The 20548-nt window shown below is 46.3% G+C and overlaps 1 protein-coding gene across 2 annotated transcripts in view; it reads left to right on the forward strand.

The window, feature by feature from the left end:
- Positions 1-20548, forward strand: part of Sema2a (Semaphorin 2a) — a 98851-nt gene that overhangs the window by 34177 nt on the left and 44126 nt on the right. Inside the window, exons 1-7 of one of the 2 annotated variants that reach the window (XM_075680185.1) lie at positions 10962-11475; positions 12835-12922; positions 13030-13081; positions 14493-14555; positions 14974-15081; positions 17022-17133; positions 18733-18897. In XM_075680185.1, coding sequence (XP_075536300.1) covers positions 11337-11475; positions 12835-12922; positions 13030-13081; positions 14493-14555; positions 14974-15081; positions 17022-17133; positions 18733-18897 — 727 coding nt within the window. In that variant the 5' untranslated portion in view covers positions 10962-11336. Of the gene's footprint in view, positions 1-10961; positions 11476-12834; positions 12923-13029; positions 13082-14492; positions 14556-14973; positions 15082-17021; positions 17134-18732; positions 18898-20548 lie in introns of those variants that run through there. The other variant, XM_075680186.1, reaches the window with a different exon arrangement.

The raw sequence follows: 20548 nt of genomic DNA on the forward strand, positions 1-20548 counted from the left end.
ACATCTCTCGTTCGACCGGTGTTGGTCATTTCAGGTCTCCATTTTCCTGTAACCCTCTGTGCGCGTACCAGGGTGACGCAGCGTTCTTGACAGGAAAGTTGCGAGCGTAGAGTATGAAAGAATAAAGCAAAAACAAGCTAGGCAGATAGATGATGATCATTATTTGCGGAGATGTCTCAAAGGGTGTATTTTTGTGTGTGTGTGTGCATTTGTGCAGGCGTAACTGCTGGTCCCATTATATTTATCACCCATGTTTGAGGGTTTCCCGGTGGAGTGCGTTTACTTTTTTTTGAGCAAAAGCGTAGACAGGCTTCATCTGCGAAGTAGAAGAACTCCCTATGTAAATATGGGACGTGCGGCTACTCTGTCGTGAAGGAGCGGCAGGTACACTGTTATTTGAAAGCGCAATAAATTGAAAAATTTTGTTTGATGCGAAAGCGTCAAATGGCTCAATGAGCGAAAAAGCCGGCGTCCGGCGTCTGTAGCAACAAACTGCACCTAAATTCCCATTGGCTGCGACGCCACGTCACGAGCTCGCATCGACGGAGCAAAGCGAGCGAGCGAGAGAGAGAGAGAGAGAGAGAGAGAGAGAGAGAGAGAGAGAGAGAGAGAGGCAGGCCTTTATTTAGTCGGATAGTTGTGTAGGGCCCGGTCACATCGCCCTACTAGATGGCCACCAGGTCAAGCCTACCGGTGACCTCATAGGCGCGCGCGAGGATCCGGTCTGTGATGCTAGGGTCCGAGCTGCGCTGCAGGGTCTCCCAGTCGTCTGGAAGCAGGATTTCCCCTAATTCTGGAGGGAGGGGGGGGGGTCATCCTTGCATCCCCAGAGTATATGGTTGAGGAGGCGGCCATCGCTTTCGCCATTACAAATTCACAGGCAGACATTATCTTCAGTGACTCCAAGACTGCCATACACAAGTTTGTTCGGGCCAAATGGAAGAACTGCTGCAGCAATAATGCGCCAGGTGCTGCGTGAGGAGAGAGGGCATCGACGACACGCAACCCTCGCGGAAGCCTGTGTTATCCGCGCAAGCTCTCGCCTGCGTTCTAACTGCGCCTCGGAAAGGCCGAATGAAAACGTGCCAAGCGTCTCAACGCGCTCGCGTGCAACTCGAAGGACCACTCAGCGATGTTCAATGGGCCATTAATGCTTTCGTATTCACAACTCATAAGAAGTGCTTAGGTATCCTCGGATTTTTTAAAATTCCTATCTCTTCATATTTTCTTCTTAGAGATTTAAGAAAGAACATGTGTGGCGAATGAGAAAGAAAAAAAAATGGCAGTGGCTTAGCTCGGCTATGCCAGGATATACGTACCGAAGCTAAGCCTTGGTTAGCCTTGGTTAATCCTAATTGCAAGTCCAGGTTAGTCTGGTTGTCTAGCTATGTTGCGGCGTTTAGCCAGTCGTTCGGCGCGCTGTTCGTTTGTTTCCTGGGCGATGCGTTCCCTCTTCATCTCGTTCCGATGTCGATTCCAGGCCTCCTCCTGCTTATCAGGATTATCGCCGTCCATACTGCCGCCTCAACAATCCTCCGACATGTTATCAGGCATGCGACGCAGCTAGCGAAGCGAGCGGAGGCGAAGGCAACGACAAGGAACGCGGTGTGACGTCATGTGCCTCCTCGGAGCACCGCCACGGCGAAATCGCAAGTTCGCGGCCAGTAAAGCTATCGCTTAAAAAAAAAAAAAAAGGCACTGGGTATGCGTTTGAGTTTATTGTTCGTGCCACGTTTACATGCATTATCAGTGTGATAATCTTTGGCGTCCTGTTTTCCTCGCTGAATACGACGCTTTATTTATTTATAAATTCCTCATGCATTTTGCGGGTACGTTTAAGTAAAAACACGTGTTATCCTGCACTATCATCTATACCCGACTCTGAAATGTGATTCCCAGATATGGGCGCTGCATAGTTCGCGGAGAAACAAACAATAGGCACACGTGCGGCCATTGTCGTTCGGCCGGCCGGCTATATTTCCCAGTACTGGCTACCTTCAGCCGCACACGAGAGTGCACTTCGTGGTGTAATATACGCATACGAAGTACTCTGGAAATGCATCGCTGGAATCGAGCCGGCTTTGTTGAGCGAGTCCTGTGTGCCCGCATTCTCGTGTTTCGCATCGGCGTACATGCTACGCCCATGGCCGGCCCTTGCGCTTCCAGCGGTGTGTGCGTGCGTCCTTCATGTGCGAGTGCGGGCCGTCCGCCGAGGACCGATAGCTTAAGAGCCAGCCGACACACCAGCCGCATGCAGTCTGGCTTTGTGGCCGACGCCGCTTTCTATACGGCGCGCCTATATGGTGCGGTATTGACCGTCTCGCGTGATGAGTCGCACAACTTCCGGTACACGGCACGTTCTAAGAACGAATCCCCCCTCCCTCCGTGCACAGTTCGTTAACTACCCAAACGGAACGGCTTGGCCGCCACTGCTGTTCGACCACAGCGCTGTAGCTTGTGCACATGGCGCTCCGTTCGGCGTTCCAAAGAAAACAGCGCGCTGTTTGCTTACTTCGTTTCGCACATGAGCGCGTGTGTCTGCCGCCACGGTCTGCTTTGGCAAGCTGAGTGTACGCGGTTTTCCACTCGCTTTCTGTGGAACTCGATGGCTGTAGGTGAACGCAAACTTCGTTGCTACTGGACACCGGAAAGTGGCCGCGTCTCGGCGTTGCCCTCCAAGCGGAATCGAAGAAGCTTGGAGGTGGAATGATGATGTCGAGGTTTGCTCGCCGAAGGTCCTGTAACAGAGCTGGCGGTATTTGCAAGTAAACTTTTTTTACAGAAACCGGAACGAAGGCAGCCCTCAGTCATAAACGCCAAGGAACGGGCTAAACTTTTCCTCCGATGTACAGCACAATAAAAACGTCAAAGGGACTCCTTTTTATTTCACTGTGTAACTGGTGGTCTATCCTTTAACGGTGGTTTGTAATACAGCATTTAATCCATTCGTTATTTCAACATATTTCTGTTCATTCCGGTAACTTTACGCTTCGCGTATAATAACAAGATGACGTCCATTATTGTGTTATATTGTTTTAAAGGACACTAAAGCAAAACACTAAATTACTTCAGACGGACACAACGTTCCTTGAAAATTGTTGTCGTTAATTTCGAGATATAAGGTAGCTCAACGCAAGAGTAAATGAGGGTCAATGTTTCAGCTATTGAATATCGCACCGTATCCCCGACGTCGGTACGTCACTGTGGATCCACATATTGCAAAGCGTCTTTGCGTATTTAGGGCGCGTTGGCCCAGCAAAAGTTCCCAAAACTCGCCTTGTTCAATCCTTCATTCCTTTAGAACACAATGCAGTCTATCTTTACCGCTAAGGAGTTAAGTAGGCCATAGAAGACGCTTTGAAAATCCATGACGTCACAGCGAACTGGTGCGGGAATTTCAAGAAGGCGTCGCAAAGCGTCATTTGTTATTGCGCTTTCGTTTCTTCGCTTACCAAGCATCTCATCGTGATAAGAGTGCTGTTCTTGATATTGTAGAAAGCTAATTTACTGATGCAGAATCAATAAATTTCCTCTTTAGTGGTCCTTTAATCTCTGTGCGTTCTCTGTTTTCTTTGAATATTGTCTGAGTTTCGCGATTCGTGATTAACCGTTTTAGCTCTATACAGCGCGACGCTTTGCAACCATGATCGGATTGCCGTGTGCGCGGGACCTGTCACTAGAAAAATAGAAAATTGTAATGTTGTGCGTGTTAGTGATGCTTTTGCTGTCAACTACGCTCGGGCGTGGCAGCAAACAATGAGTGAACGAGAGAGGCTAGAAATAGGCACACGAGCCCGTCCTGGTGTCATTCTGCGTTGTCTACTTTGTTATTCGCCGCATCAGCCATCAACAGGCTACTCGCCCGGTACACATGCTACATGCTCGACCGCTTGGCGTTCGGCATTTCTAGCATGGTCTCGCGTTAACTACTGTCGTTACGCGAAAATACGACAGTGCGCTGCAACTGCCTGTCAGATAATAATAATAATAATAATAATAATAATAATAATAATAATAATAATAATAATAATAATAATAATAATAATAATAATAATAATAATAAGTTCACATCTATATTAAACATAGATTCTGCCAAAAGCCTTCCATCTCCATAGAGCAAACACAGACGCTCACTTTACTTACCCTCTCCTGTAGACGCAATAAATCGGATGTCCTTTTTCTCCACAAATCAATACATGGAAAAATCTGCTGCTCGCACTTGCTTTCTAATGTGCGCTTTTACATTCCGCGGAAAGGCACAAGGAAACAGCGCGCCTTTCAGCCTTCAGATTTTTGTTACCCTCTACCTAGAGTGCAGGCGACATATAACGCCCATTCAAAGCGCCTGGATATCTTCATGCCTAATTTTAATATTTTCCTGACAGGAGTTGCAGATGAATTTCAATAACTGAACAAAAACTCTCATATCTGTTGCGTGTTCCGTCATTCTGTAATCCTTCTTTCTGTTTCTACACTTTCGCTTTGTATCCTCTTCACGTACACATTTTATGCTCTGTTAAAATCTGTATTCGCGAAATTATTATTTTGTGTGTGCGTGTGTGCGTGTGCGTGTGCGTGCGTGCGTGCGTGCGTGCGTGCGTGCGTGTGTGTGTGTGTGTGTGTGTGTGTGTGTGTGTGTGTGTGTGTGTGTCTTTGTGTGTGTGTGTGTGTGTGTGAGCATGCACTGTTGTTCCTGTGCATTGTTTCGCCGAGTGCGCCAGCATAAAGACCCTCGAGGTTGTTCCTGGGCACTTTAATAAATACCTTCGATCGATCGATTGATTGGTTGATTAATTATTTGATTATTTGCGGTTACTTGCAGAAAGGGTAGGTAAAGCGGGCTTCTCCTCACGGCGACTATCATTGCGGAGAAGCCACATTTAACGAGCGAGCAAATGACTCGCGCATTCACCATCCACGCGTGGGTGGTGAAGGCGCGTCGCAAGTGACTCACCAGGCTACTTGCTGTCGGTGTTAAGGAGAAACGAGATTATTCGTGCATGTTATCCCTTCTTGCGGTGTAGCCGGGCGGAGCGCGCGCACAGGTCAGGCGGTACGTGAATTGTTGCACGAGCAGGGCCGGCGGGAATCGTGCCAACAGTGGGGGGAAGAACAACAACCCGGGACTGCGTTCGGTTTTATCGCGCGTGCTTCTTTTCTTCTCCCCCGGCGTCTCTTTCGCTGGTTGTTTGCTAGCCTCTGCGTTCGTTTTTGTGCTCTTGCAGTACTGACTGTGAAGGCCGCGTAGCGCCTTGCTTTGTCTTGGCTTCGCCGTCTTGCGTCTGTCTGTCAACGCGCTCTACCGCTGTCTGCAGGATGTGGAAGGCAGCGGATTTACATCGCCCGTCCGCCGGGTGTGCGGACGTTCTGACGTGCTGCGTGTAAGAATGACACTTCTCGGCCAGTTTTCCCTTTCTTTTTTTTTGTTGAACTTGAAACGAGATGAACACAAATAATAATATGGAAATATCGTGCATCCAGCCTCACTGTGCCGTGAATTCGCGTATAGTTATCCGCGCTTGCACATTTTTTTCTTGTTCTTATTAGTCTGGTCTCCCTTTTGCACGATAACGGGTTATTTGAGAAGTAGGAAATGGTCGCGACGGTCGTGAAGTCCTTCGTGATTGATTGTTCGTTCAGTCGTTCCCGTTTCCACGATTCGAGGGCGACGTTCTCTTTCTTCATTTCTTTCTATCTATCCTCCTCTTTCTTTCCTTTCTATCTTCTTTTTCTTTTTATTACTCAACGATGTCACGGCAATTGCCAAAAATGCGCCGCTACATACACTGAAGTACTTGGCATCGATGCTTTCTTATTTGAGCTCGCGGGCAGGGAGCGAGTCGGAGAAATTTCGGTCGCCTGGAATTGATGTGTTCGTTGCTCACGTAAAAAAAAAAAAGTAAAACAAGAGGAACAGCGAAAGTGTGAGTTTCAGAGAAGGAGGGATCTTTTGGGGGTTGGTACGAGGGTGTTGGCTCGGGACACGCGGTATACATCATCTCCCGTGCGAGACGCCACGGCAGAAACTTCAGCGCGCTGTGTTCGTCCGGGACCATGGATCTCTGTGATTTTCAGAGCCCTGGGTTCGAGAGAAAAGTATAGTCGCTGCTGGTGCGCCAGCGAGGGTGGCGCCGCAAATCGAAATCGCGGCCCATAAGTTGTCGAGGTTGTCAGAGTGACGCGAGGCGTTTTATCAGAAGTGGGGAAAGGCAGACAGAAAAAGCAAGCGAGCAGGAAAAAAAAAAAGACTTTTTGTTAAAACGGACCTTATCGCGCGTTTCTCTATATTTTAGCTCTTTCCTTTTTATTTTCCTGTCATTTCTTTGTGGATTTTGTATATTGTACATAGACGGCGCACGCAGAACGCGCTATTGGGCGTTCGGCCGATTAAGTAATTGAAAGATTGGTCGCGGAACTTCTCTTTGCTGTGTAGGAGCCGCGACGAGCTACGTACGCAGTCCGAGAGCTTATCGCTGTATGACAGCGACGTACACAAAGAGATACAACAATGACAATAAAGAAAAAAGAAACGCCTTGAATTCAAGCACAGTGAGGGCCTTACAGCATACGTATGATATTCAAATCAAACATTATGCGCCTTATGGCGAGGCTTCATCGAGAGCGAGATTTCCCATCTGCTCGAGGGAACGGCGGTTCAGGCTAGGATTTTGTCTTTCGCTTTCACTAAGTCAGAGCGAATAATCATAGTAATGCAGTCGAAAACAGCTGCGGCCACGCCGCCCGCCCGTGTCTCTGAAAGAAGGAAAGCTTTTTAATTAATGCTGCAACCCGGGCGCTGCGCCCAAAAGCTGCAGCCAGACCCAGCACTCGGATTTGCCGAGTTTTCCGGTTGGAAAAGGGAAACGGCAAACGACGGAATCGATGGGATGGAATGTTTAGTTTAACAACAACAACAACAAAAAAAGAACATCCAAATCGTCAGACGTTTATTGGGCCGAACAGGAATCCAAAGGGTACGGTTACCGGGTAGTTTTAAGAAAGATAAGACAAAAAATAAAGGCACGTGTGTGCACTGATCAGACGCAGCCGGAGTAAACACTCAGCCTAGCAGTTATTACGGAGAACAGACAACAAAACTCGGAATGCGCACAGAACGCCAGCAACAGTCAATGTGAACACGTTTTCTCTCGCTCCTCCTTGCCTACGGATAAAGTGAACGGGCCGCGCCGTTGTGGTCCGCTTAATGTACAATGACCCGAGCGGGCGCGGCGGGAAGCGTCCGTCTCCCCTGCGACGTTTGTCTCCCCGCATTTTCTGTTTGCAGTGCAGTGAAGCCACTTTTGGGCATAGAGCATCGATCATCGCATACGCTCGGCAAACGAGCGAGTGACTGGTGTTTTCGCTCGCGCCGGCCTTCATTCATTCCTATCGCCGAGCCATAGATCACATTTTCTTTTTATGCCGGTCTCTCTCTCTCTCTCTCTGTTTTCTTTTTCGGTTCAATGCACGTCCGCTTTGCCGCGCTGCGGCAGACGCGCGCTTCTCCAGAGATCGTTTGATGAAGCAGACGTCGATATAGAGGGAAGCTCACCGTGGCTTGTCCAGTAATGCAAACCATGCAGCCATCACCTCCCCACCCCCTTCTACTCTGTTTGGGAAAGAAGCCATCGTATGCGATTGGTAAAGAGAAGCCGCCAGTGGGCCTTTTTTTTTTTTTTCCGTTTCCTAATGATACCTTTTGCGGATGGGGTGAACAGGCGTTCGGCTTTCAACCGATATTGTTTGGAGATGAGCGCGTTAGATTGCAAGAGGGCGTGTTTTATGCGTATAATCATATTTGCCCGCGCAGCCTTCGGTGGTCGCCGTCCATTAACTGGAAATGCGGCTCCTCCCACTCCTCCGCCCTGCCCTTCCGTTCTGGCTCACCTGAGACACGAAGAAGCCCCCGTGTGTTATCGCGTCCCTTTCAATCTTTTTTTTTTTCTCTTTTCAAGAGTCAATATTCGGGCAATTTCATCTACGTTGGAGTACTCTCGCCTAGCGAAGCTGTGGTAATAGGGCTGGTTATCTCTGAATTGCGCTTGCTCTTGGTTCCTGTGGCAGTGACGTCGCTCCATGGTAGTCGTTGCTCTCATGACCGCTTTACGACCAGGGAAACGCTGGCTTTCTTGTTTGTCTGTTTTTTTTTATTAATTTCGCCGACCTGATTCTCACTTGCTGCGCCGTATTTGTTTGATATCCACCTGCACCGTTGGTAGCCGTCTTCGATTTTTTGCGTTTGCGCCCAGCGATAACGTGCGCATTCGTGATTTGAAAGGGGAAGGAGATCTATGTTGCAACTTCATTTGAGGATGCTGCGAGTCGAGGTTTTGGAAATTCATCTGCCCTGTCTTTCTTGACTGATGTTCTTAAGCAGTCGTTGCAATATTTCGGCTGTGGTATGTGAGATTCCGAGAGAGTCCCTTGAAAGACGGGCGCCTTAAAGAAAGTGCTGTTTTGGGACTCTGGTCATAGCTTACCCTTGCGTCATAAAAATCCATACACCATCATTATCATGAGAGGCGGGCGCTATAGTGACGCGGTAGATGCATGAAAAAGAAAGAAGCGGACGGCAGTGAACGGTATGGCTGGACAGTATATTACGGAGCCATGCAGCTGACATGAATCTTACGCGTATAGGTTGACGGACTCGCTCACGATCGAGTAAGAGCGTTCGAATCGGATGCGATTGATCGAAAGATGCAGGCTTTGAATATCGAACCAAACACCGAACATTGTATGTTTTGTTTTTATAAGTAAAAAAAAAAGCGAGGATAAGCATAATAAGGGAGTTGCTAAAAACTAATTGAAACTTCACCTGCAATGCGCCTGATACTCTCGGCAGATATGTTGTCGTTCCCGTAATTTCTGCGTAATTCTGAAAAGCCCTGCCATGGATTCGCAAACTCCCCCAAATCATTGCCTTGTAAAGCGTGCTATAGTCAGCTTATTCGCCCAATAACGAAATATATCAGCAGTAATCGGATGTTCGAATCAGAGGTGTACAGAGCGAATCACAGAGCTGCTGCGAGTGCGAGCGGGTGGGTGTGAGTCTGTCACTCCGACTTTTATTTTCACACCTGAGTGAATATTCGTTCGATTCGCACTTTACTATGTGCAGTGTATGTAGTTCTCGGCAGTTCGGTGCCAGTTCAATGCTCGTGCAGAACTGGTCCGACAGATGGGGCACGAGGCGTGTACTGCGCCTCTCCAGCAAGTTCCGCGAACGGAACCAGCTTGCTCCGTGTGAAGCGAATCGCGACATTCAGATGGCTTCATATTACACTGTTGGAACGAATAGCGAACTACATTCACCGGCTGGGCTATATAGTTGAGGCATTGCACGCGAATCAAATAGACCTTCGGCTTGCTCCCACTGAGCTCGAATGGGTACGAGTCGGAGTGCGTGCGAGCGAGTCCGCGCGAGCAAGCTACTCAAGAGAGGGTGTTGATCAAGGCTCCGTAGATTGGTTCTCACGCGGTCACGCGGTTCCGTGTGAGTTCAAGTTCTGCTTGAAAATGCTTTGTTTGAGTGTATGCGCGCACAGGTTGGCTTTTTGTATTTTTTTCCTTCTCAGTTATGCTTCTCTCGTGCTTACGCCACGAGCGCTGCAAGCAAGATGAACCTTAACCAACTCGCGTGGGCAGAGTTCAAGAGAGTCTCAGTGTCTTGTGATTCCGTGTTCTTATTTATTTATTTATTTATTTATTCGAATACCTGCAGCGCCACAAGGGCACTGTAGCAGAGGGGCACTACAGAAATACATTGGTACAGCAAGGACTGACTCCGGAAAGAAAATATACATATACAGAAAGCTCAGATAAAAAACAGTAAGACTAACATGAGCAGGAAAACATTTATGCGAATGCGTCGACACGCACGAGACCACGTGCGTGTCGACTTTTCCCCGAATGGCTAAGCATTCTACGCGAAGCGCTGGAAGACATACAGTGCTAGAGTGCTTAGATGCATGGCATTTCGGATAGTCGGACACGACTGGGCGACTAAACATGAACAGCGATTTGGCCAATGCGTGATGAACTACATCATACAAAGGGGACGCACAAGGATAACAAAAGGAGCAAGTGCAAGCAATTTGCGTGGTCAGCAAGACAGAGCGGTAAAACCTAGACGAGTTTATGCGCACGGAAACACAGAACACCGAGACTTATGACCTCAACCGCCCTGCGTACCATATCATTCAGTTGAGTTGTTTGTCGGCGCCAGCAAATAGTGAGGCCCTTTCATATCATACGCGCCCACGGTCGCTTCGTGCGCGGATAACAGGTCTGCCCACGAAGGCCAGCCGAACGCAGTCGCGTATTTGCGTCCGGATCCGCGAGTCGTTTATTTAGGTGCGTTTTTCGGGCGTCGCCGTGCTCGTTGCTACTAATTATGTCGGCAGTGGGCCTGCTGCTTCGTGTGCATTATATACGCGGTGCGCCGGCGACGCGCATGGCTCACTTCGGCAAACACGCGCCAGGAGAGGTGAAACCGAAAGCGGGAGTGCGAGGATGGAGAGGAAAGGCGCGGGAGGGCGAGTGCAAAAGTACACCTGCGCCAGGCCCTGTGCTGCTCGCGTTTGATCGCGAGAGCAGGTACCGCGCAGCCAGCAGCGCCCGGCGCCGGTAAACTGGCGTGTGCCGCGAACCCTCTCTATTTCCTCCTCCTCCTCGAATGGGACGGCGGCGCAATCAACGCGAATGTTGATACAACGCGGACAGGTCCTTCCGTGAGGTGATGCACACGCCCGTGCGTCGCGTCGCGTCGTTCCCTTCCCGGGGGAGTGCGTGTGTGTGCCGGCGGGAGAGCACCGTTCGGGACGATGGGAAAGCGGGAGAAATCGTGGGGAAGGGGAGGAGAGGGACGGCGCTCCGATAGCGGCGGCCGGGGATGCGCTCGAAAGCGCATTCGACCGTGGGCGCTCGGCCAGCGCGGCGGCACGTCTAGGTGCGACGCCGGAGTGTGCTGCGGGGCTGCGTCGGGGCCTGTGGTGGAGGGGGGGGATGGAAATACTGAGTGCGTAGGTGACCCCCCTGTGCATCGATCGGGCCAAAAAGAGAGACGGACAGCCCGAGGCAGGAAAGGCGACCGTTGCGCCGCCGCCGTCGTTAAAGGAAAAGAAAACGTATACAAGGGAAGCGCGAACGAGCGGCGCGCCCCGTCTGCGCCGCCTGCTGAGAGAACGGCAGTGTGCGCTCGGCCGGCTCAGCTGTCGAGTGCTAGTCAGCGATCATCGGCGCTGTTGTGCTATGCGGCGACCGGCACGCCGACGCGAGGGTCCGCTCGCTGGCCCACGGCTTCCGTCCACGGGTCGGCGTTGACTGGCGCGCCGATGGGCCGACCACTGCCGGCGTGCGTGGCGGCTGTGCCGCGGCGGTGGCCCCCGCTGCCGCTCCTGTTGCTGTTGGCGGCGGCGGTGGTGCTTCTACTGCTGCCCGCGGCTGCGACGTTTGCCCACAGGCACCGCAGGGGTGAGTGGCGCCAGGTTTGGTTCGGGGCCGGTGACAGGCGCTCCGGCGGGACACATTTCGGGCAGTGTTCTTCGGTGGTTGACGCTTAGCAGAGAGCGAAGTGAGAGCAGAAGTCACACGGCGGTAATGTGAAGAGCGCAGCGGCTGTGCTTTTTTTGCGCTGTCCATTTCATTGCTCGGAGGGGAGTGCCACCGTCCTTTTTGTGTTTTTGTGGTCGATTTAGCATATACAATCTTTAGCGTATTACATTCGCATTTCTTTTGTTGCATACGTTTGAGTGTAGCAGTGTCTTGTACTAGAGACAAGGTGACAAGCCAATAAAATTTCGTAAAAATCGTACCACAACTTAGCTCATTAGTGCTAAAGTTTTCAATCTATCCCACCATCTGAGAGCATGAGATCCATGAACAAACAAAATATTGTTGTAGCTAATCTAAGTGTGCAAAAATATAGAAAGGCAGTGTCTACTTTCCTGTGCAACCACCACACTGCACACTTGATTAGCTGTCGCTGACAAGGGAAGCTTCATCCTGGAGCAAATGTTTCAGCAAGGGGACTTGGTTTTGGTTCAGGGTTAGCCTGACAAAGACATCTCGTCTCGTCAAAACAATAGCTCCAGGATATTGCTTCCAATGTTTGTCACTGCTGATTGATTCAACTATCCATTTTCCTGTGGGCTCTTTGCCACGCATGGCACCCTAATATTTCATGCATAGTGGGTAAGTCAATAGAGGTTTTCACTTTTTCAGTACTTTCACAGCCACTGAAGGAGCACACTGAATTTGTATTACCATTGTGTCCCTCTTTATATAGCAAGTGAGTGAGGTAGTGAGTTGTCTGTAACAGTGTTATGGAAGAGTGCGGGAGGGGGGGGGGGGGCTGTGGAGGGAACTGTGAAGTGGCAAACCTATTGCCTGACCAGTACTTCTCCCAACCGGTTGGAATTTTGTGTTGATGCTATGTATAAGGCTCAGTTTTGCCTTCTCTTACTAGTTCCACACGGGCGAGAGGCAAAGGGGCCTGATATGAATGAGAACGGCTGATCACACTCAACCTCCAATTACTTTGGAAGTTCAAGATCAAACTGCACTTGATGATGAATGCTAAGCAGTTCTTGTGTTGAAAAATCTGCCTTGCGGTACTTTCTTGATTTCAGCACATGATCTAGAACAGTTAGCCATCTTGAGCACAAGATCAGGCATTTCTTTTTATGCTTTGACCGGTACATTTGTGTCCCTCCCCTCTGAGAGCACTTGTAACTCATATGTCGAGAAGTGGTTGTCATTGGTATGTGTGCAGCATAAAGGGAGAAGAAGCATTACTGTTTTTACTAACACATTGTGTTTTATTTTCTGCAGATCACACTCGGGAATTCTCATGTGGGCGCCTGTACTATCGCACATTCTACATGGACCGCAAACGCGAGATTCTTTTTGTTGGTGGCATGTAAGCAACTCGTATTATACATTTTTGCTAGTAGAGGCATTATTCTGCAGCACCACAGTCATACAAAGAAAGAAGTAGCGTTATATTGTGAAATTTTCACGTTCCAGGGACAAAGTTTTCCGGCTCAACCTGGCAAATATTAATCGAACCAAGTGCAATGTAAGTGCATCCATTATTTTTATGTTGTACATATACATACTCACATATGCTCCCACAGTACCGCAGCTACCTGTGGAAAACATACAGTGTATCGGGAGCTCTTCGTTTTAGTTGGTGTGTTGCATGTAATTGTGATAAGCAAGTAAGCAGAACATCCTTTGTTAGTTCCTAATTTTATGCACAAGATTGGATCATGCTGCGAGACGTTTTGCTATACTGTGCACTCATTCAGTGAGCTGTTGATTATGAAGGTGAGCAATTCTTATTACATCAAAGCTACTCATGTTGATATTTACAGTGATTGTTGACAAGTCATTTGCATGCTTTATTTCATATCCCCTGATGTTGTTACTGCATATTTGATCAAATTTTGGTGTTATAGAAATTATTGGTAATTTTAATTTATTGATCTCTATAAGTTTTGTATGTTGTCCAGCTCCCTTCTTATATGGGATAGGGATGTGAAAAGATAATTATTTTATTTCATTCTGACCTTACAAGTTCAAGCAGGGTGCTTTAAATATTCAAAAAGGTTTCAAAACCGTTGAAATTGAAAAGTACATTTTCAAGTTCTGGAAAACTTATTTTCCCTTGAAAACCCTTGAATTTCTTAAATAATACAGTCTTCAAATAAATTGTGTGGTCCACTTTCTATGGTAGATTAACTTGGACCTGGGAAACTTCCCATTTTAGAAACAATGATATGTATGAAAAATTTAAAGCCAGCACGAATGCATACACATTCCTTCATACAACAACTTTCACGGAACTGGAAAACCCGACAGTAGGCAAGAGTGCTGGTTTCCCTTTAACATTAATTCTGTGTATTCGCTCCTCATCAGGAATGAATAAGCAGCAGGAACGAAGGAATTTTTGTATCTTCAGTGCAATAAAGCTACGTATAATGTTTCGGAAACATTGTTATAGTAAAAAATTGCTACATGAGATATGGCTCTACAGCATTGAAGAAGCTTTGATGGTGCTTTGAAAGTCCCTGAATACCCTTGAATTTTTGTCTCTGAAACTTGTACAAACTCTGTAAGTGGGCTGATAGTGAGGGACTACAGATTGATTGTTTAATTGTTACTGGGCACTGTAACAGCTTAATAAATGTTGTTAATTAGTAATCTGTACTACTCATATATAAGGATGTTAGCACCAGACATTGGAATCCTTCACTTCTTACCCTTTTAAACATATGGAGAAAATTGCGAAGGAAATGTTCAAAATTAAACTGCTGCATAAACTTTCTGCTTCTTTTTTCTTTGTTTTTCTTTGTCACTCCCTCATACTAGAAAGGTCGACACACTGTATTGAGTGTGAACTATGTTGTTTGGAGCTAAATATTAGGTCAAAATATTGTCTTTACTGTGAGCAATGTCCTGTTGCTCATGGTTGCTTTCCTTTTCAGGACCGGAGTCTCAGTGCCAACAAAGATGTTGTTTCTACTTGTGTTTACAAAGGAAAACGAGAGGTACGTAGCAGCATAGCACACATGCTGTCAGCCTCTCCAGCATGACCTTTTTTTTTAATTAACCAGAAATTGTACCATAGATGTATGGCTATTACAAAGCAGTGGCTAATTAGTAATACATGTATGAAGCATGGTCAATCGACTTTGTGCCAAAGCAACTTGTGCCTTTGTGAACATATGTCCTGTGCTTGAACATCTTTCACTGTGAACAGACAGATTGCTCAGTAAAAGCTTATTTCCATCGCTTGCAACAAAGTTTTGATAAATATGCACTGTTTTTATTGTTGCTTTTTAGTAATTTTAGGCATATTGGAAAAGGCAAGGTTTGTCTTGGGTTGTTGCATTTTATGTTTTCATGCTGCATTCCTGCCCGTTATTCACAGCACTGTGTTTTGCATTTGTATGAACCTCTTTGCAGGATTACGAGTGCAGGAACCACATCAAGGTTATCCAGCCCATTGGAGATGGAACAAAGCTCTACATATGTGGAACAAATGCACAGAATCCAAGGGACATGGAAATTTATGTAAGCACTGCAGTCATGTTTATTAAACTTCACTGAGCTAAGAGGGACTTAAAACTATTGCATAAACAGGGCACATAGCTTTTGTGCCTCTACTGTATGTGTGACTTAATAATCTTTTGAAACACTATTGTACAAATATTATAGTTAACGAAACAGCTTTAATTCTCCAACAGGCATTCATAGAGCTTATTTGGGCTGTGTTCTCCAAAAACTAAACTCACTTCAGCTTTAAAGTAAACTTAATCAATTTCCTAAAAATGAAAGAAGCCATCTGTACAAGGCTGTATTGCTTGCAATGCAAATTCATGGCTAGCACATGCACTGATGCATTGTATTTTGTTGCTACAAAAATGTGTGTAAGGGAGGGGCATGTGGTTAGCCTTTGTTTCACATTGTAAAGCTCTGTTGCACTATAGCCTACTGCATACCAACATTAAAATAGCCATTCAATTTTACTTGAGATGTCTGTTGTACAGACGACAGTGGCAGTGATCACAGATGGGAGTTTTAAATGTTCTGTGGGAACGTTATGGAAACATTACAGAAATTTTTTATTTAGAGAAGAATGTGAGTCTCATTACCAGCGCCAATGAGCAATCAGAAGCTGGTGATATTAGTTGCTGTAGCAACCTCTGTGTTGACATTAAGCAGCCTGTTGGTCGCCATTGACCCTCCGAGGCATTTCTTTCAGTAGTTCATAATGAGACCCTCGAGAAACCCAATGATGCCCTGAATGCACTTGTGGGCTAAAACATGTGCATACATGAACTGCTGTGAGAGCCTGTGCTGTAAAAAATTATAGAATTTTCTTAAAATCCACTACATGGTTGTTTAGAGTTACTTTTTTGTAGTGAAGCTTCCAATTTAGCTACATAATTTTCAATGCCACTGAACCCTTTCCTCTTGCGCATAACATGTGAATGTTAGGGCTAGATGTTCATTAGTGGAGTTTGCATTAACCACTCAGGCATGTAAAATGAGACTACAGTGGATAGTGACTACAGCTTGTAGTTCTTGTTTGTGACAGGTCAGCAATGTGGTAGGAAATTCACCACAAAGCGAACATGGATAAATGTTCCAGCCAATTGTAACCTCAAAGGTTCTCCCTCTTCCTTCCCTGTGTTATTGACGTCCCCACTTTCACCTTGTTCAAGTGCTGCAGTGTGTGAACCTCCTCACTGTAGGTGGGAGCTGGAGCCTGTTTGTTTGTACAGCCAACACCTAAGTCTGTGAGAGATTAATGCAATATTCAGTGACTCTTCTCGGCTGTGATGCACTGCAGGTTCAGTCCCCAGGAGAAGGTTATGAGGGGGTCTTGTTTGGCGTGATCCATCACATATTTATTTTCGAACTCCCTGGTATTACTGAGCATGTGTTTGTGGCATTTTCTTTGCCCTCATGTGCACCGTTCTTAGCTGCTCATGCCTGAGGCATGTATTCACAGCACATAGCTGCTTAACTATCGATTTTTATCTGTGAAGTATGTCAAATAATTTTTTTTAATGCATAGGGATGAAATGCAGGTGCAGCATGCTCATTCATCATTTTTATGTATATCGTGGTCACAATTATTGTGATTACTGTAGCATTTTCTTGTCTTTCTGAAAGCTCACGCACTTAGTTTCATTGTGTTAAACTACATATTCATCAGTTTGGTTACTTGGTGAAATACATTTTGTGTCTACTTCCTTTTTCCTGTTAAGGTGTGTGCTTGTTAATGAACCAACCAGCAAAGCAACACATTTTGTTAAGCCACTTTGCATCATAGTGTACAGTTTCGCTCCTGAACTGTGTGTGTTGGTGATCTACTTCCTTTTTCCTGTTAAGGTGTGTGCTTGTTAATGAACCAACCAGCAAAGCAACACATTTTGTTAAGCCACTTTGCATCATAGTGTACAGTTTCGCTCCTGAACTGTGTGTGTGGGTGATCTCTCTTACAGAGCAGCAACTTGACAGAAGTGTCGAAAAGTCAGCTGACATTGCGAGACATTGGCCGGGGTATAGGAAAATGCCCATTCGATCCCGATGATAACTCTACAGCTGTTTGGGTTGGTGAGTTGAGGCAATGTCACAAACTCTTTATTATGGCTGTAGACCTTTTTGTTGGTTTATATTGTTGGCGAAAAATTTTACTGCCATTAGTCAGGTCTTGTGTTGCCTTTCAAAGCATTCATTTGTGCCTTTGTTTGTGAGGTATTCAGGTATGGCATAACAACTTGTAAGAGTAATAAAACATTCATAATGTCAGTACTAATTTGGAACAGCTTTCACTCTTTAAGAATGTTCCTTCACTTCAGTCTTTAGTTTATGTGTGAGGGTACATTTCATGTGTATGGCTTCACAAAAATACTTTTTTAGAACTCTGGTCAATACACAATATAGTAGCTCCTTTACCTACCTGTGCTCTGATCTTGATTTTAGCATATAAACTTGCTAAATTATGTTTACATGCTATGAGCTTTGATATTGGTTTTGTTACTTTTGCGTTGAAAGACTTGAAAGCACAAACACAAAGTCAAGTTAGCTTGATGGATTACTCTTCTGTAACAATTTTTTAGTGTTTGCAGAGGAGAAAAAGATTACTTTTTAGCAAAAGAAATAAAAATTACATGGCCTTCTTTTGCTTTCTCCTGAATCTTTCTCATGCACAAACTGTGCTAGCGACAGCATTATTCTGCTAAATTTGAGACATTACTTGGATTGCAAATTTGCATCCTTTTACTGTTGGAGATGCCTGCAACAAATATCAAGAAGAAAAATGTGTAGATAAATAGAAACGCAAATAACAACAGGCTGATCTAATTGCTTGTGTTTATTAATGTTTGTGTTTGCTTTGCTGGGATTTATTTTTGCAGTGGCAGCCAACTCACTTAGTATGCTGCCTCGTAAAATTTGCTGGGCTGTATTTTTTCTTGCTCTTTAATGTAGCATTTTTCTTTAGTAATAACCAGTTTGCTGGCCCTTACCATTATTTGGTACCGTCTCTGATGTCATTGGGAGCTGCTTGACAAATTCAATGGCGCTGGCACCTTGTGCCTGTAATGTTACTATTCCCTTCTATCATACCACAAGTCTCTGTTCTTGGTGAAAGTGTCCCATACAGATTTACTAACCTTCTTGATATATCCATAAAATTCTTTCAAGTTTGCCTTGAAGGACGTCTACTGTATTTCAACTGACCTCAGTTTTGTACACGTAGTTATTAATGGAATTTTTGTTAGCACAGCTAAGTTTTAGGAAGTACTATGCTAGCTTTTTTTATGCTATCTTTCTGGAGGGAAGACTGAACAAAACAAAATGTTTAGTTCTTGTTTGCTTGAAAAATAGAACTATATAATTATTTTCAACAGTTGAAATGCTGTCATTGGTGTGTTGATATGCAACCAACAGTTTTGCAAACAGAGTGTTGCTAGTGTACCATTCTTTCTCCTCTTTGGTCTTTAGTTTATGTTCTTGGGATGTCGAATTCTGCAATTTTACTTAAGAAAGTGGTTTCTTCTGAGTGCCAACTCCGCTGTTGGAACATTGGTTGCATTTCTCATTAAAATTGGATGTCATGTGCTTTGGATAAAACTCATTTTTCTCTTTGTATTGGTGTAAGTTTCAGCTGTTGCAAAATGTTTTTACTGGGTCTATGTGTGCCACCTACAGAACATGGAAATCCTGGGGACATGCCAGGATTGTACAGTGGGACGGTCGCCGAGTTTACCAAGGCTGACACTGTGATCTTTCGATCGGCACTTTTCAACAGGACAACTCACGAACAGAGCGAGTTCTTTATGCGCACCCTCAAGTATGACTCCATGTGGCTTGACAGTAAGTCTGCGCTCTCAGAACAGTTTGTTTTCCTCAGAGCACCTTTCTGGAAAAAAACACCTACAACCATTGTCCCGCATAACCATGAAAAGTGCTCTGAAGCTGTTGATATTGAGATAAATACGACACAGATTTGGCAGCCAGTAGTGCACTAAGCAGTTCCACTGCAATGTACCATTTCACATGGCCTAGCAGCCACTGTTGTGCATTAGAACGAATGTTTACATAAGCATTGCATAAGATTGGTCTTCACTTGAAAGCAACTCTGCACTGCTGAATAGCTGTTGTCACTTCGTTGCACTGCAAGTGGGAAAACTCATTCTAGGTGGTAGTTCTCTGGTCCATAAGATGCATGGGTCTGGAATAACTTCTCCCAAGATGTGTGTACACATTGACAGGGGAACATAGTCTGCACTCTCTGAACAGTTTCCTTTACTTACACTGCTTTCGTTGGAAACACTGACTCCTGTAGCCATTGTATATAGTAGTATAATGTTGAGGATAGTGATGAAAACACAGTAGAACCTTGTTCATACGGTCTGGAAGAAACCGCGAGAAAAGTCGTACTAACCGGGAAACGTACAATCCGAAATAAAAAAAAATGCAACAAACTCGACTATTGTTCACATCTAGGTAATGCCAAGCGTCGCGCGGATCGTCGCGGCACGAGACGCCGACGCGCATCGAGCTGGTTGGTGCTCCGGCGGCCCGAGACGCGTTTTGTTGTTTTCCTATTTGCGTAGCGTTTTAAGAGGGCGATGGGGAACTGAAGTGACGTCGAGCTGGTGGGCAACGCCGGATGCCGCCCAAGCGAAACTTGATGCCCGTGCACATCGCGCCGCCTGCAGCAGGGAACGGCGGTGGGTTTGGATTATCACCTACTAAAAGCGTGCAGTAAGCTACCAATGGCACTACGCCCCATGCGCTGTAAAAAAGATAGGTGAAGACGGTTATTTCAATAGGTCTGGCGGCGATAGCTGTGAATGCGACGTGCCACGACCCGGGCAGAGATTCGTTAGTACCGGAATGAGAAACTGCGCGCGCCGTCGCTTTCACGTGAGACGGGCGGCTACTGTTCTCGATCGCGCGCGTCTCGCGCCTTTTCTTGTTAACACGAGATCTAGTGGCCGGAAAGCGTACACGATCTCGGTCTGCGGCAGGGAACGGTGGCGCGTTTCGGTTGTCGTCTGTTAAAAGCTTGCGCTACGCTTCCGACGGCACCATGCGCTGTATAACAGATACGCGTAGATGCTTATCGCAATAGGGTTGGCGGTTATAGCTGTGAATGCCGTGTGCGAGGACCCTGGAAAAGATTTCGTGATAACGAAATGAGAAACAGTATGAGTCGGTGTTTTGACGTGAAACGGGTGGGCGAATATTGCGGTGAAGCTGCTGCGGTGGGCAGCTATATACTGCTCCGGATTGTGCGCTCATCGCGCGTTTTCTTGTTTACACGGGATCTAGCAGCCGGAAAACGTATCATACGATCGCAATTTAGCGATGTACTGAACATAGGTGCCGAAAACTCGGTGTTTTCTGGGAACGTATGAACCGATAAATGAGTGTAACTAAGTTGTGTCATTTTTTGTGTTCTCGATTGCGAACGTTGGCCCCCGGAAAACGTACGTAACGGGAACGTATCAACGAGGCT

This window comes from Dermacentor variabilis, chromosome 2 (genome assembly GCF_050947875.1).
Source record: "Dermacentor variabilis isolate Ectoservices chromosome 2, ASM5094787v1, whole genome shotgun sequence".
NCBI classification, from domain to species: Eukaryota; Metazoa; Arthropoda; class Arachnida; order Ixodida; family Ixodidae; genus Dermacentor; species Dermacentor variabilis.